The sequence below is a fragment of the Oncorhynchus gorbuscha genome, linkage group LG09 (genome assembly GCF_021184085.1).
Source record: "Oncorhynchus gorbuscha isolate QuinsamMale2020 ecotype Even-year linkage group LG09, OgorEven_v1.0, whole genome shotgun sequence".
NCBI lineage: Eukaryota > Metazoa > Chordata > Actinopteri > Salmoniformes > Salmonidae > Oncorhynchus > Oncorhynchus gorbuscha.
The window spans coordinates 84,274,512-84,289,511 of NC_060181.1; the positions used below are offsets into that span (position 1 = coordinate 84,274,512).

The 15,000-nt window shown below is 43.2% G+C and overlaps 1 protein-coding gene across 1 annotated transcript in view; it reads right to left on the minus strand.

Annotated features, from left to right (window-relative positions):
- LOC124044461 (guanine nucleotide exchange factor DBS-like) overlaps positions 1 to 15,000 on the minus strand; it is a 57,347-nt gene that overhangs the window by 37,544 nt on the left and 4,803 nt on the right. The window contains exon 3 of the mRNA XM_046364094.1: positions 6,850 to 6,940. Coding sequence (XP_046220050.1) covers positions 6,850 to 6,940 — 91 coding nt within the window. The remainder of the gene's footprint in view (positions 1 to 6,849; positions 6,941 to 15,000) is intronic.

A 15,000-nucleotide genomic window follows, 5' to 3' on the forward strand; every position in this document is an offset into this window, starting at 1 on the left:
CAGCCTGTAACCCTGCAGCCTGTAACCCTGCAGCCTGTATCCCTGCAGCCTGTAACCCTGCAGCCTGTATCCCTGCAGCCTGTAACCCTGCAGCCTGTATCCCTGCAGCCTGTAACCCTGCAGCCTGTATCCCTGCAGCCTGTATCCCTGCAGCCTGTAACCCTGAATGGAGTTAACTAATAAACCACTCTGGGATACAGGAACTTAATGGAGTTAACTAATAAACCACTCTGGGATACAGGAACTTAATGGAGTTAACTAATCAACCACTCTGGGATACAGGAACTTAATGGAGTTAACTAATAAACCACTCTGGGATACAGGAACTTAATGGAGTTAACTAATAAACCACTAACAGGAACTTAATGGAGTTAACCCACTCTGGGATACAGGAACTTAATGGAGTTAACTAATAAACCACTCTGGGATACAGGAACTTAATGGAGTTAACTAATAAACCACTGGGATACAGGAACTTAATGGAGTTAACTAATCCCACTCTGGGATACAGGAACTGGAGTTAACTAATAAACCACTCTGGGATACAGGAACTTAATGGAGTTAACTAATCAACCACTCTGGGATACAGGAACTTAATGGAGTTAACTAATCAACCACTCTGGGATACAGGAACTTAATGGAGTTAACTAATAAACCACTCTGGGATACAGGAACTTAATGGAGTTAACTAATCAACCACTCTGGGATACAGGAACTTAATGGAGTTAACTAATAAACCACTCTGGGATACAGGAACTTAATGGAGTTAACTAATCAACCACTCTGGGATACAGGAACTTAATGGAGTTAAATCAACCACTCTGGGATACAGGAACTTAATGGAGTTAACTAATAAACCACTCTGGGATACAGGAACTTAATGGAGTTAACTAATCAACCACTCTGGGATACAGGAACTTAATGGAGTTAACTAATCAACCACTCTGGGATACAGGAACTTAATGGAGTTAACTAATCAACCACTCTGGGATACAGGAACTTAATGGAGTTAACTAATCAACCAATCTCTGGGATACAGGAACTTAATGGAGTTAACTAATCAACCACTCTGGGATACAGGAACCTAATCAACCACTCTGGGATACAGGAACTTAATGGAGTTAACTAATCAACCACTCTGGGATACAGGAACTTAATGGAGTTAACTAATCAACCACTCTGGGATACAGGAACTTAATGGAGTTAACTAATCAACCACTCTGGGATACAGGAACTTAATGGAGTTAACTAATCAACCACTCTGGGATACAGGAACTTAATGGAGTTAACTAATAAACCACTCTGGGATACAGGAACTTAATGGAGTTAACTAATCAACCACTCTGGGATACAGGAACTTAATGGAGTTAACTAATCAACCACTCTGGGATACAGGAACTTAATGGAGTTAACTAATCAACCACTCTGGGATACAGGAACTTAATGGAGTTAACTAATCAACCACTCTGGGATACAGGAACTTAATGGAGTTAACTAATCAACCACTCTGGGATACAGGAACTTAATGGAGTTAACTAATCAACCACTCTGGGATACAGGAACTTAATGGAGTTAACTAATCAACCACTCTGGGATACAGGAACTTAATGGAAACTAATCAACCACTCTGGGATACAGGAACTTAATGGAGTTAACTAATCAACCACTCTGGGATACAGGAACTTAATGGAGTTAACTAATCAACCACTCTGGGATACAGGAACTTAATGGAGTTAACTAATAAACCACTCTGGGATACAGGAACTTAATGGAGTTAACTAATCAACCACTCTGGGATACAGGAACTTAATGGAGTTAACTAATCAACCACTCTGGGATACAGGAACTTAATGGAGTTAACTAATCAACCACTCTGGGATACAGGAACTTAATGGAGTTAACTAATCAACCACTCTGGGATACAGGAACTTAATGGAGTTAACTAATCAACCACTCTGGGATACAGGAACTAAGGAACTCTAATGGAGTTAACTAATCAACCACTCTGGGATACAGGAACTTAATGGAGTTAACTAATAAACCACTCTGGGATACAGGAACTTAATGGAGTTAACTAATAAACCACTCTGGGATACAGGAACTTAATGGAGTTAACTAATAAACCACTCAGGAACTGGGATACAGGAACTTAATGGAGTTAACTAATAAACCACTCTGGGATACAGGAACTTAATGGAGTTAACTAATCAACCACTCTGGGATACAGGAACTTAATGGAGTTAACTAATAAACCACTCTGGGATACAGGAACTTAATGGGATACAGTTAACTAATCAACCACTCTGGGATACAGGAACTTAATGGAGTTAACTAATCAACCACTCTGGGATACAGGAACTTAATGGAGTTAACTAATAAACCACTCTGGGATACAGGAACTTAATGGAGTTAACTAATCAACCACTCTGGGATACAGGAACTTAATGGAGTTAACTAATCAACCACTCTGGGATACAGGAACTTAATGGAGTTAACTAATCAACCACTCTGGGATACAGGAACTTAGGAGTTAACTAATAAACCACTCTGGGATACAGGAACTTAATGGAGTTAACTAATCAACCACTCTGGGATACAGGAACTTAATGGAGTTAACTAATCAACCACTCTGGGATACAGGAACTTAATGGAGTTAACTAATCAACCACTCTGGGATACAGGAACTTAATGGAGTTAACTAATCAACCACTCTGGGATACAGGAACTTAATGGAGTTAACTAATCAACCACTCTGGGATACAGGAACTTAATGGAAACTAATAAACCACTCTGGGATACAGTTAATGGAGTTAACTAATCAACCACTCTGGGATACAGGAACTTAATGGAGTTAACTAATCAACCACTCTGGGATACAGGAACTTAATGGAGTTAACTAATAAACCACTCTGGGATACAGGAACTTAATGGAGTTAACTAATAAACCACTCTGGGATACAGGAACTTAATGGAGTTAACTAATCAACCACTCTGGGATACAGGAACTTAATGGAGTTAACTAATCAACCACTCTGGGATACAGGAACTTAATGGAGTTAACTAATCAACCACTCTGGGATACAGGAACTTAATGGAGTTAACTAATCAACCACTCTGGGATACAGGAACTTAATGGAGTTAACTAATAAACCACTCTGGGATACAGGAACTTAATGGAGTTAACTAATAAACCACTCTGGGATACAGGAACTTAATGGAGTTAACTAATAAACCACTCTGGGATACAGGAACTTAATGGAGTTAACTAATCAACCACTCTGGGATACAGGAACTTAATGGAGTTAACTAATAAACCACTCTGGGATACAGGAACTTAATGGAGTTAACTAATAAACCACTCTGGGATACAGGAACTTAATGGAGTTAACTAATAAACCACTCTGGGATACAGGAACTTAATGGAGTTAACTAATACAGGAACCACTCTGGGATACAGGAACTTAATGGAGTTAACAGGAACCACTCTGGGATACAGGAACTTTAAACTAATCAACCACTCTGGGATACAGGAACTTAATGGAGTTAACTAATCAACCACTCTGGGATACAGGAACTTAATGGAGTTAACTAATAAACCACTCTGGGATACAGGAACTTAATGGAGTTAACTAATAAACCACTCTGGGATACAGGAACTTAATGGAGTTAACTAATAAACCACTCTGGGATACAGGAACTTAATGGAGTTAACTAATCAACCACTCTGGGATACAGGAACTTAATGGAGTTAACTAATCAACCACTCTGGGATACAGGAACTTAATGGAGTTAACTAATCAACCACTCTGGGATACAGGAACTTAATGGAGTTAACTAATCAACCACTCTGGGATACAGGAACTTAATGGAGTTAACTAATAAACCACTCTGGGATACAGGAACTTAATGGGAGTTAACTAATCAACCACTCTGGGATACAGGAACTTAATGGAGTTAACTAATCAACCACTCTGGGATACAGGAACTTAATGGAGTTAACTAATCAACCACTCTGGGATACAGGAACTTAATGGAGTTAACTAATCAACCACTCTTATACAGGAACTTAATGGAGTTAACTAATCAACCACTCTGGGATACAGGAACTTAATGGAGTTAACTAATAAACCACTCTGGGATACAGGAACTTAATGGAGTTAACTAATCAACCACTCTGGGATACAGGAACTTAATGGAGTTAACTAATCAACCACTCTGGGATACAGGAACTTAATGGAGTTAACTAATCAACCACTCTGGGATACAGGAACTTAATGGAGTTAACTAATCAACCACTCTGGGATACAGGAACTTAATGGAGTTAACTAATCAACCACTCTGGGATACAGGAACTTAATGGAGTTAACTAATAAACCACTCTGGGATACAGGAACTTAATGGAATGAATGAATGAATGAGTGAACTGTTCCTCTCTGCTGAGCGGCCCAACTAGGGAGAGCTCTAAATGACCTCTGACCCTACAGTACAGCAGGCTATGAAAGCGACTGGTTATTCACTAGCAATATAGCCTACAAAACAACAACAACCGCTGGTGACAAGCAAGGCAGAGGAATACATTAATGTAATGCAATTTACTAGGAGTTGTATTGAAAAGGAGGGTTGGTTTGATTTAGGAGACAGTAAATACAAGGAACTAGTCTGACTCCCAGATGAGGGATGTAACCGCTTGACCGTAACGTAACTGATTTATAATTAGGTCTGGACTGTGTCCTCTCAACACAGGCAAGCCTTCATTACTGTTCATTACACGGCCTGTGTGTGTGAGTGTGTGTGTGCTTGCATGTGTAGTGGGAGTGTGGGTCTATGTGTGTGTGTGTGTGTGTGTGTGTGTGTGTGTGTGTGTGTGTGTGTGTGTGTGTGTGTGTGTGTGTGTGTGTGTGTGTGTGTGTGTGTGTGTGTGTGTGTGTGTGTGTGTGTGTGTGTGTGTGTGTGTGTGTGTGTGTCATTTAGCCTGGAAGAACTATCCAGATCAGGCTGCCGTTCTGGCGGTGATTGACTGCCTCCCATTTTCAGCCTGTCAGGCCGTAACGTTCCACTTGTGGGATTAATAAAGCTGAAATGAACGAGGGACGTGGCTGCGAGAAGATGTTTGGGGATGGGGGTGCTTTCGTTCGTGTATTACTCTGATTGTTCAGCGGGCGCTGCAGCACCTGTACTTCCCACAGCCACGTCCGTTTCATGTCCCAGTGGAATCTGGACCGGCAGCGTAGCCTAGTGGTTAGAGGCAGGGTAGCCTAGTGGTTAGAGGCAGGGTAGCCTAGTGGTTAGAGGCAGCGTAGCCTAGTGGTTAGAGGCAGGGTGGCCTAGTGGTTAGAGGCAGGGTAGCCTAGTGGTTAGAGGCAGGTAGCCTAGTGGTTAGAGGCAGGTAGCCTAGTGGTTAGAGGCAGGTAGCCTAGTGGTTAGAGGCAGGGTAGCCTAGTGGTTAGAGGCAGGGTAGCCTAGTGGTTAGAGCGTTGGACTCGTAACCGGAAAGTTGCAAGTTCAAACCCCCGAGCTGACAAGGTACAAATCTGTTGTTCTGCCCCTGAACAGGCAGTTAACCCACTGTTCCCAGGCCGTCATTGAAAATAAGAATTTGTTCTTAACTGACTTGCCTGGTTAAATAAAGGTAAAAAAATATATATATATTCACCTCTGTCTCTATATATCCTCCTCTGTCTAGGAAATGCTCTCTTTCACTCCCTCCAAAGAATTATTTTAATTTCACTGAAACTAAAGATGACGAGGATTCCGTGTTAATCACAGAGAACCTATAGACACCTACTTGCCTGTGTGAGTAGCTGTCCATGCTACTGTGGTGCTGAAACCAAGGATGTAATCCTATAATGTACTGTATTGTACACTACCTACGGGGCTAAATATCACTTACGATTTAGGTATTGATTCAAATTTATATGAATCATGTTCAGCTACGTATTGTTACTTATTTGATAAGGTTCGGAAGGATCTCATAAATGGTTTAGTAATTTTGTACAAAAGAAAAAGACATTGGAAATCCTGTGCTATTAATGGACGGACCATTATGGCACTAAAAATACGTATCATCTCAGCACAAATAAAGAAACACCCTACGTAACCAATGTAGAGATAATATTCCTCACAGCTCACACACTTTATTCAGCTGCCAGCAAGGTGTCATCTAGCAGGAAATAGATTGTGAGAGAGAAAGAGAGAGCAAGAGAGAGACCGAAAGATAGAGAGAGAGGAAGTAAGAGAGAGAGACGGCCTGACCACCAGCTGTGACTGGACAGGAAACACCAGGTATTGAGAGAGAGAGACTCACTCACACACACGCACACACACACACACACACACACGCACGCACGCACGCACGCACGCACGCACGCACGCACGCGCACACACACACAGGCACAGACACGCACATGCACACGCACACGCACAGGCACAGGCACAGGCACAGACACGCACAGACACGCACAGACACACACGCACACACACACACACACACACACACACACACACACACACACACACACACACACACACACACACACACACACACACACACACACACACACACACACACACACACACACACACACACACACACACACTCGCCAGAAACACACTCGCCAGAAACACACACACACAGGCACAGGCACACACACACACACACACACACACACACACACACACACACACACACACACACACACACACACACACACACACACACACACACACACACACACACACACACACACACACACACACACACACACACACACACACACACACAGGCACACTCGCCAGAAACACACTCGCCAGAAACACACTCGCCAGAAACACACACGCATGGTTACTCACTGCGATGCGGAGCAGGGTCCCCTTGACGGCAGCCCATCGGTCCTGCCTTCGGTCAATGACCAGAATGAAACCCACTCCTGCTGCAGACAGACTGGAAAAGAGAGAAAGGAGGACCACGGTCAACACAACTACTAACACCTGACCCCACCACACATGACCATAACAAGAACACAGCTGGAGACTGGAGAGAGAGGAATAAGATTACGTAGAACCATAGTGACTGGACATGACCAGAGAATGAACATTGAACCACAATGGTGAGAGAGGATAGAGATGACAGTGTCTACTGCACTAGTAGTATCTCTCTGTCAGGCCAGAGTAGAAACACCTACCCACTCAGTCAGCTTAGGTACAGGCAAGGTAAAGATGCTTCAAAAACACTGTCCTTAGACCACGGTGAGATGCCACGGGGCATACAGTCCTTCAAGTCCTTCTTGCTGCGGGCGATTCCCTGATTCACCTCTACGCAGACGACACCATTCTGTATACTTCTGGCCCTTCTTTGGACACTGTGTTAACTAACCTCCAAACGAGCTTCAATGCCATACAACACTCCTTCCGTAGCCTCCAACTGCTCTTAAACGCTAGTAAAACCAAATGCATGCTTTTCAACCGTTCGCTGCCTGCACCCGCACGCCCGACTAGCATCACTACCCTGGATGGTTCCGACCTAGAATATGTGGACAACTATAAATACCTAGGTGTCTGGCTAGACTGTAAACTCTCCTTCCAGACTCATATCAAACATCTCCAATCCAAAATCAAATCTAGAATCGGCTTTCTATTTCGCAACAAAGCAAAACTTACCCTAGTAACACTGACTATCCTACCGATTCTCAACTTCGGAGATGTCATCTACAAAATAGCTTCCAATACTCTACTCAGCAAACTGGATGCAGTCTATCACAGTGCCATCCGTTTTGTTACCAAATCACCTTCAAATCAAATTTTATTTGTCACATACACATGGTTAGCAGATGTTAATGCGAGTGTTAATGCGAGTGTATGCTCTAGTCGGCTGGCCCTCGCTACATATTCGTCGCCAGACTCACTGGCTCCAGGTCATCTATAAGTCTATGCTAGGTAAAGCTCCGCCTTATCTCAGCTCACTGGTCACGATAACAACACCCACCCGTAGCACACGTTACAGCAGGTATATCTCACTGAACATGCCAAAAGCCAACACCTCATTAGGCTGCCTTTCCTTCAAGTTCTCTGCTACCAGTGACTGGAAAGAATTGCAAAAATCGCTGAAGTTGGAGACTTTTATTTCCCTCACCAACTTTAAACATCAGATATCTGAGCAGCTAACCGATTGCTGCAGCTGTACATAGTCCATCTGTAAATATTCCACCCAATCTACCTACCTCATCCCCATATTGTTTTTATTTACTTTTCTGCTCTTTTGCACACCAGTATCTCTATTTGCACATCATCTGCTCATTTATCACTCCAGTGTTAATCTGCTAAATTTTAATTCTTCACTACTATGGCCTATGTATTGCCTACCTCCTCATGCCTTTTGCACACACTGTATATAGACTTTCTTTTTACTACTGTGTCATTGACTTGTTTATTGTTTATTCCATGTGTAACTCTGTTGTTTCTGTCGCACTGCTTTGCTTTATCTTGGCCAGGTCGCAGATGTAAATGAGAACTTGTTCCTGGTTATATAAAGGTGAAAAAAAGTTACTGGTCCCCCAGAGAAAGCAGGTCCAATCCACACACAGAGAACAGGTCCAATCCACACACAGAGAACAGGTCCAATCCACACACAGAGAACAGGTCCAATCCACACACAGAGAACAGGTCCAATGACGTGGAAACTGGCCACTAGGGGCAACAGTAAGTGCTGTTACCTTAAAGTAGGTTTCGGTGTTGACAGTGTGTTGTGGAAGGGGATGGATGGATGGGTGTAAGCATCTGCCTCTAATTCCAAAGGTTGCAAGTTCAAATATTTTTGTTTAAGCCTATCCCAAACCTTAACCTCTTTTGGGTAGGGGGCAGTATTTTCACGTCCGGATGAAAAGTGTGCCCAAAGTGAACTACCTGTTACTCAGGCCCAGAAGCTAGGATATGCATATAATTTGGATATATTTGGACAAACCCCCCCTACCCCCAAAAAAAAATGTTCCGCCCACCACTATTTTCAATGGCTGTCACTTTTATTATAAGGCCAAGTCCTCCCAGATTGCAGTTCATAGGGCTTCCACTAGCTGTCAACAGTCTTTAGAAAGAGTTTCAGGCTGGTTTTTGGAAAAATTACCCAAAAATTGTAGTTTTTCTAGGTGGCTCCCATTTTGGCTGTAGTGTTTCCAAGCGTGTGAATGAGAGAGCGTTCTTTGGTATTTCTCTCCGGTAAAGACGATAACGATTCTCCGTCTTAAATTGTTATCGTTTATTTACATGTTAGGGTACCTAAGGTTTGATTATAAACGTTGTTTGACTTGTTTGGAAAAGTTGATTAGTTACTTTTGTGATTCATTTTGTATGTATTTTGATGGAGGGAAGCTGGGTGGATTATTGACTGAAGCGCGCCAGCTAAACTTAGTTTGTATGGATATAAAGAAGGACATCATCGAACAAAAGGACCATTTGTGATGTAACTGGGACCTTTTGGAGTGCCAACAGAAGAAGATCGTCAAAGGTAAGGCATTTTTTATATCGCCTTTTTGAAATCTGACACAGCGGCTGGATTAACAAGGAGTTAAGCTTTATTTTGATGTATTACACTTGTGATGTTATGAAAGATAAATATTGATAATTCTGTGGTTTGAATTTCACGCTCTGCAATTTCACCGGATGTTGGCCAGGTGGGACGCTACCTTCCCACCTGCCCATAAGAAGTTAACCCTTTCCGTAACCATTTGGAGTTTGAAATGTTACGTTTGGAACAATGACAAAATGTTACGTTTGAGAAACAAAGATGAACGTCTCATTCTGACTTGAGACTGTGAGAGCAGGTAGCTCAGGAGAGGGGTTCAGGTGGAGGAATCAAAGTCAATCCCATGTGTCAGTCAGCAGAATCAACTGTGCACGCGCACACGCTCACATACACTCACTGACTCACTGACTCCTTTTAGAGGTGACATGTGAGTGCACACCTCAGCAGCAAACCCTGCCAGCACAGCAAACTGATGAACAGAATGTCTCCACTCCTCCTCAACGGTTCCTCTCCTCCTCACACGACAACAGCTTTGCTAACCCAAATCCTCCCACAGAGAAAAAGGATAAGTAATTCCATATTGAAAGTGAAAACAGGCAGAAGAAGGACAGAAGGGAAGAGATGTGTCTCTGTGTGTGTTACTGTGTTGGAGGGAGAGCACTCAGCCTCCACTCAGCCTGGCTGAGGGGTGGCCAGCCAGAAAGCCTGGGGATGTGGGAGAGGGGATGGGCTGATGGAGAGGAGCGCAGGTGCAGTCGCTATCTCGGTGTCTGTCTCTCTCTCTCTCTGTCTCTGGCTCTCTCTGTGTCACTCTCTGTGTGACTGTGTCTCTCTCTGTGTCTCGCTCTGTCTCTCAATTCAATTCAAGGGCTTTCTTGGCATGGGAAACATGTGTTAACATTGCCAAAGCAAGTGAGGTAGATAATATATAAAGTGAATATATAAAGTGAAATAAACAATAAAAATTCACAGTAAACACTACACATACAGAAGTTTCAAAACAATAAAGACATTACAAATGTCATATTATATATATATATATATATATATATATATATATATATATATATATATACAGTGTTTTAACAATGTACAAATGGTTAAAGGACACAAGATAAAATAAATAAACAAACAACAACAACAACTTCTGGCAAAAAAAATTATAATATCGAAACAAGAGGAATTAGCAATACAAAATGGTGACATATGGACAAGCCATTTTAAAACCCTCTACAACACCGTTCACAACACCGTTCAAATGACACAAACGCAGAACAACAACACATTCATGAGAAGCTGAATGGATTAGAAAAAGCTATAAAGGACAATCAAAATCCATTGGACTCCCCAATTACTGACCAGGAGCTCAATAAGAAACTTCAGGCCCTCAAATTTAAAGAAGAATGTGGACCTGATGGCGTCCTAAATGAGATGCTCAAACTCACTAGTGCAAAAGGTCAATTGGCTATTTTAAAACGGTTTAATTTGATCCTAAGTGTAGGTTATTTCCCTGACATCTGGAATCAAGGACTCATAACCCCAATCTTTAAGAACAGAGACACATTTGACCCTAACAATTACAGAGGCATTTGTGTGAACAGTAACCTGGGGAAGGTTTTCTGTAGTATTATAAATGCAAGAGTTCTACACTTTCTTAATAAGCACAATGTCCTGAGTAAAAGGCACACCCTGATAGATAAACATGTCCACCAAAATAATACCAAAATATAATCTTGCTTTATCGACTTCCAAAAAGCATTTGATTCTATTTGGCATACAGGACTGTTCTACAAAGTTATTGCAAGTGGTGTAGGGGGTAAAACATATGACATAATTAAATCAATGTTTACTGACAATACGTGCAGCATTAAAATTGGCAAGAAAATAACAGAATTCTTTAACCAGGGGCGGAGCCTTCGTCATGGTTACAATCTGAGCCCTGCACTCTTCAATATTTACATCAACGAATTGGCCAATATTCTAGAAAAATCATCAGCCCCTGGTGTTAGTCTCCACAATTCAGAGGTTAAATGGCTGCTCTTTGCAGATGACCTGTGCCTGCTGTCACCCACAGCACATGGCCTACAGCAGAGCCTTGACCTGCTAGAGCAGTACTGCTAGACCTGGGCCCTGGCAGTAAACCCCCACAGCACATGGCCTACAGCAGAGCCTGGACCTGCTAGAGCAGTACTGCTAGACCTGGGCCCTGGCAGTAAAACCCCAAAACACTAAAATAATGATTTTACAGAGAAGATCCAGATCTCAGGGAATTAGACCAAAGTTCTCAATTGGTACACAATATACTGTGTACTGCACACACTACAATTACTTAGGTTTAAAAATATGCTCAACTGGACACCTTAATGAGGCAGTGTATGAACTGAGAGAGAAAGCATGCAGGGCATTCTTCACCATTAATAAACAATTTAAAATTGAAATACCTATTAAAATGTGGCTAAAACTAATTGAATATGTAATTGAACCAATTGCACTTTATGGCAGCGAGGTGTGGGGTCCACTTGCAAAACAAGATTTCATCAAATGGGACAAACACCCCATTGAAACCCTGCATGCAGAGTTCTGTAAGATTCTCCTACACGTTCAGAGGAACACTACAAACAATGCATGCAGGGCAGAATTAGGCCAATATCCACTAATAATAAAAACTTTAAAAAAGAGCAGTTAAGTTTTGGAGACATCTGAAATACAGTGAACCCAACCCCTCTCATTTCATTACCAAGCCCTGCAATGCCAAGAGCTGAGCAAAGAAAAGAGTCCCCTCACCCAGCTGGTCCTGGGGCTGAGTTCACAAACCTGTTCTACTAACACACTGAAGCCTCAGGACCAGAACATCCAATCAATCAGGATAAACCAAATTACAACACAGTCAAAACAAAACTACATTGCTTATTGGGAAACACAAGCACAAACACAAAGCAAAATGCAGTTCCTTCTGGCCCTAAATCGACAGTACACCGTGGCTAAATATTTGACCATGGTTACTGATCAAAACCTTGACAAAGTACAGGCTCAGTGAGCACAGCCTTGCCATTGAGAAGGGTAGACAGGAAAACCTGGCTCCCTGTAGAGGAAAGGCTGTGCAACCACTGCACAACAGCAGAACCTGAGACAGCTGCATTTCCTGACAAAATGTGAAAAATATAAAACAATTAGAGAGTGTCCTTTCCCCAAATTGTATTTGTCACATACAGATGGTTAGTAGATGTTAATGCGAGTGTAGCGAAATGCTTGTGCTTCTAGTTCCGACAATGCAGTAATAACAAATGAGTAATCTAACCGAACAATTTCACAACTACTACCTTATACACAGTGTAAAGGGATGAAGGATATGTACATAAAGATATATGAATGAGTGATGGTACAGAACGGCATAGGCAAGATGCAGTAGATGGTATCGAGTACCGTATATACTGTACATATGAGATGAGTAATGTAGGGTATGTAAACATTATATTAAGGGGCATTGTTTAAAGTGACTAGTGATACATTTTTTACATGTATGACAGCAGTCACTCAATGTTAGTGGTGGCTGTTTAACAGTCTGATGGCCTTGAGATTTTCAGTCTCTCGTTCCCTGCTTTGATGCATCTGTACTGACCTCGCCTTCTGGATGGTAGCGGGGTGAACAGGCAGTGGCTCGGGTGGTTGTTGTCCTTGATTATCTTTATGGCCTTCCTGTGACATCGGGTGGTGTAGGTGTCCTGGAGGGCAGGTAGTTTGCCCCCGGTTATGCGTTGTGCAGACCTCACTACCATCTGGAGAGCCTTACGGTTGTGGGTGGAGCAGTTGCCATACCAGGCGGTGATACAGCCTGACAGGATGCTCTCGATTATGCATCTGTACAAGTTTGTGAGTGCTTTTGGTGACAAGCCACATTTCTCCAGCCTCCTGAGGTTGAAGAGGCGCTGCTGCGCCTTTTCACCACGCTGTCTGTGTGGGTGGACCAATTCACTTTGTCCGTGATGTGTATGCCGAGGAGCTTAAAACTTTCTACCCTCTCCACTACTGTCCCGTCGATGTGGATAGGGGGGTGTTCCCTCCGCTGTTTCCTGAAGTCCACGATCATCTCCTTTGTTTTGTTGACGTTGAGTGAGAGGTTATTTTCCTGACACCACGCTCTGAGTGTCCTCACCTCCTCCCTGTAGGCTGTCTCATCATTGTTGGTAATCAAGCCCATTAGTGTTGTGTCGTCCGAAAACTTGTTGGAGACGTACATGGCCATGCAGTCGTGGGTGAACAAGGAGTACAGGAGTTGGCTGAGCACGCACCCTTGTGTGGGGCCCCAGTGTTGAGGGACAGCAAAGTGGAGATGCTGTTTCCTACCTTCAACACCTGGGGGCGGCCCATCAGAATGTCCAGGAACCAGTTGCACAGGGCGGGGATCAGACCCAGGGCCTCCAGATTGAAGATGAGCTTGGAGGGTACCATGGTGTTGAATGCTGAGCTGTAGTCAATGAACAGCATTCTTACATAGATATTCCTTTTGTCCAGATGGGATAGGGCAGTGTGCAGTGTGATGGTGATTGCGTCGTCTGTGAACCTTTTGGGGTGGTATGCAAACTGAAGTGGGTCTAGGGTGGCCGGTAAGGTGGAGGTGATATGATCCTTGACTAGTCTCTCATAGCACTTCATGATGACAGAAGTGAGTGCTACGGGGCGGTAGTCATTTAGTTCAGTTGTTTTTGCCTTCTTGGGTACAGGAACAGTGGTGGCCATCTTGAAGCATGTGGGGACAGCAGACTGGGATAGGGAGCGATTGAATATGTCCGTAAATACACCAGCCAGCTGGTCTGCACATGCTCTGAGGACACGGCTATAGATGCCGTCTGGGCCAGCAGCCTTGCGAGAGTTAACATGTTTAAATGTTTTACTCACGTCGGCAACGGAGAAGGAGGGGGGGTGCGGGGCACAGTCCTTGTTAGCGGGCCTGTGGCTCTGTATTATCCTCAAAGATGGGCAATGAAGGTGTTTAGTTTGTCTGGAAGCAAGACTTTGGTGTCCGTGACGTGGCTGGTTTTCTTTTTGTAGTCCGTGATTTCCTGCAGACCCTGAGCCTTTGAATTGCGACTCCACTTTGTCTCTGTATCGGCATTTAGCTTGTTTGATTGCCTTGTGGAAGGAATAACTACACTGTTAATAATCAGCCATGTTCCCCGACCTCTTTCCATGTTTAAATGCGGTGGTTCGCGCTTTCAGTTTTTTGGGAATGCCACCATCCGTCCACGGTTTCTGGTTATGGTAGGTTTTAATAGTCACAGTGGGTACAACATCTCCAATGCACTTCTTTATAAACCCACTCACCGAGTCAGCCTATGGGTTGATGTTGTTCTCTGAGGCTGACCTGAACATATTCCAGTCCGCGTGATCAAAACAATCTTGAAGCGTGGCTTCTGATTGGTCAGACCAGCGTTGAATGGTTCTCGTCACTGGTACATCCTGTTTGAGTTTCTGCCTATAAGACGGTA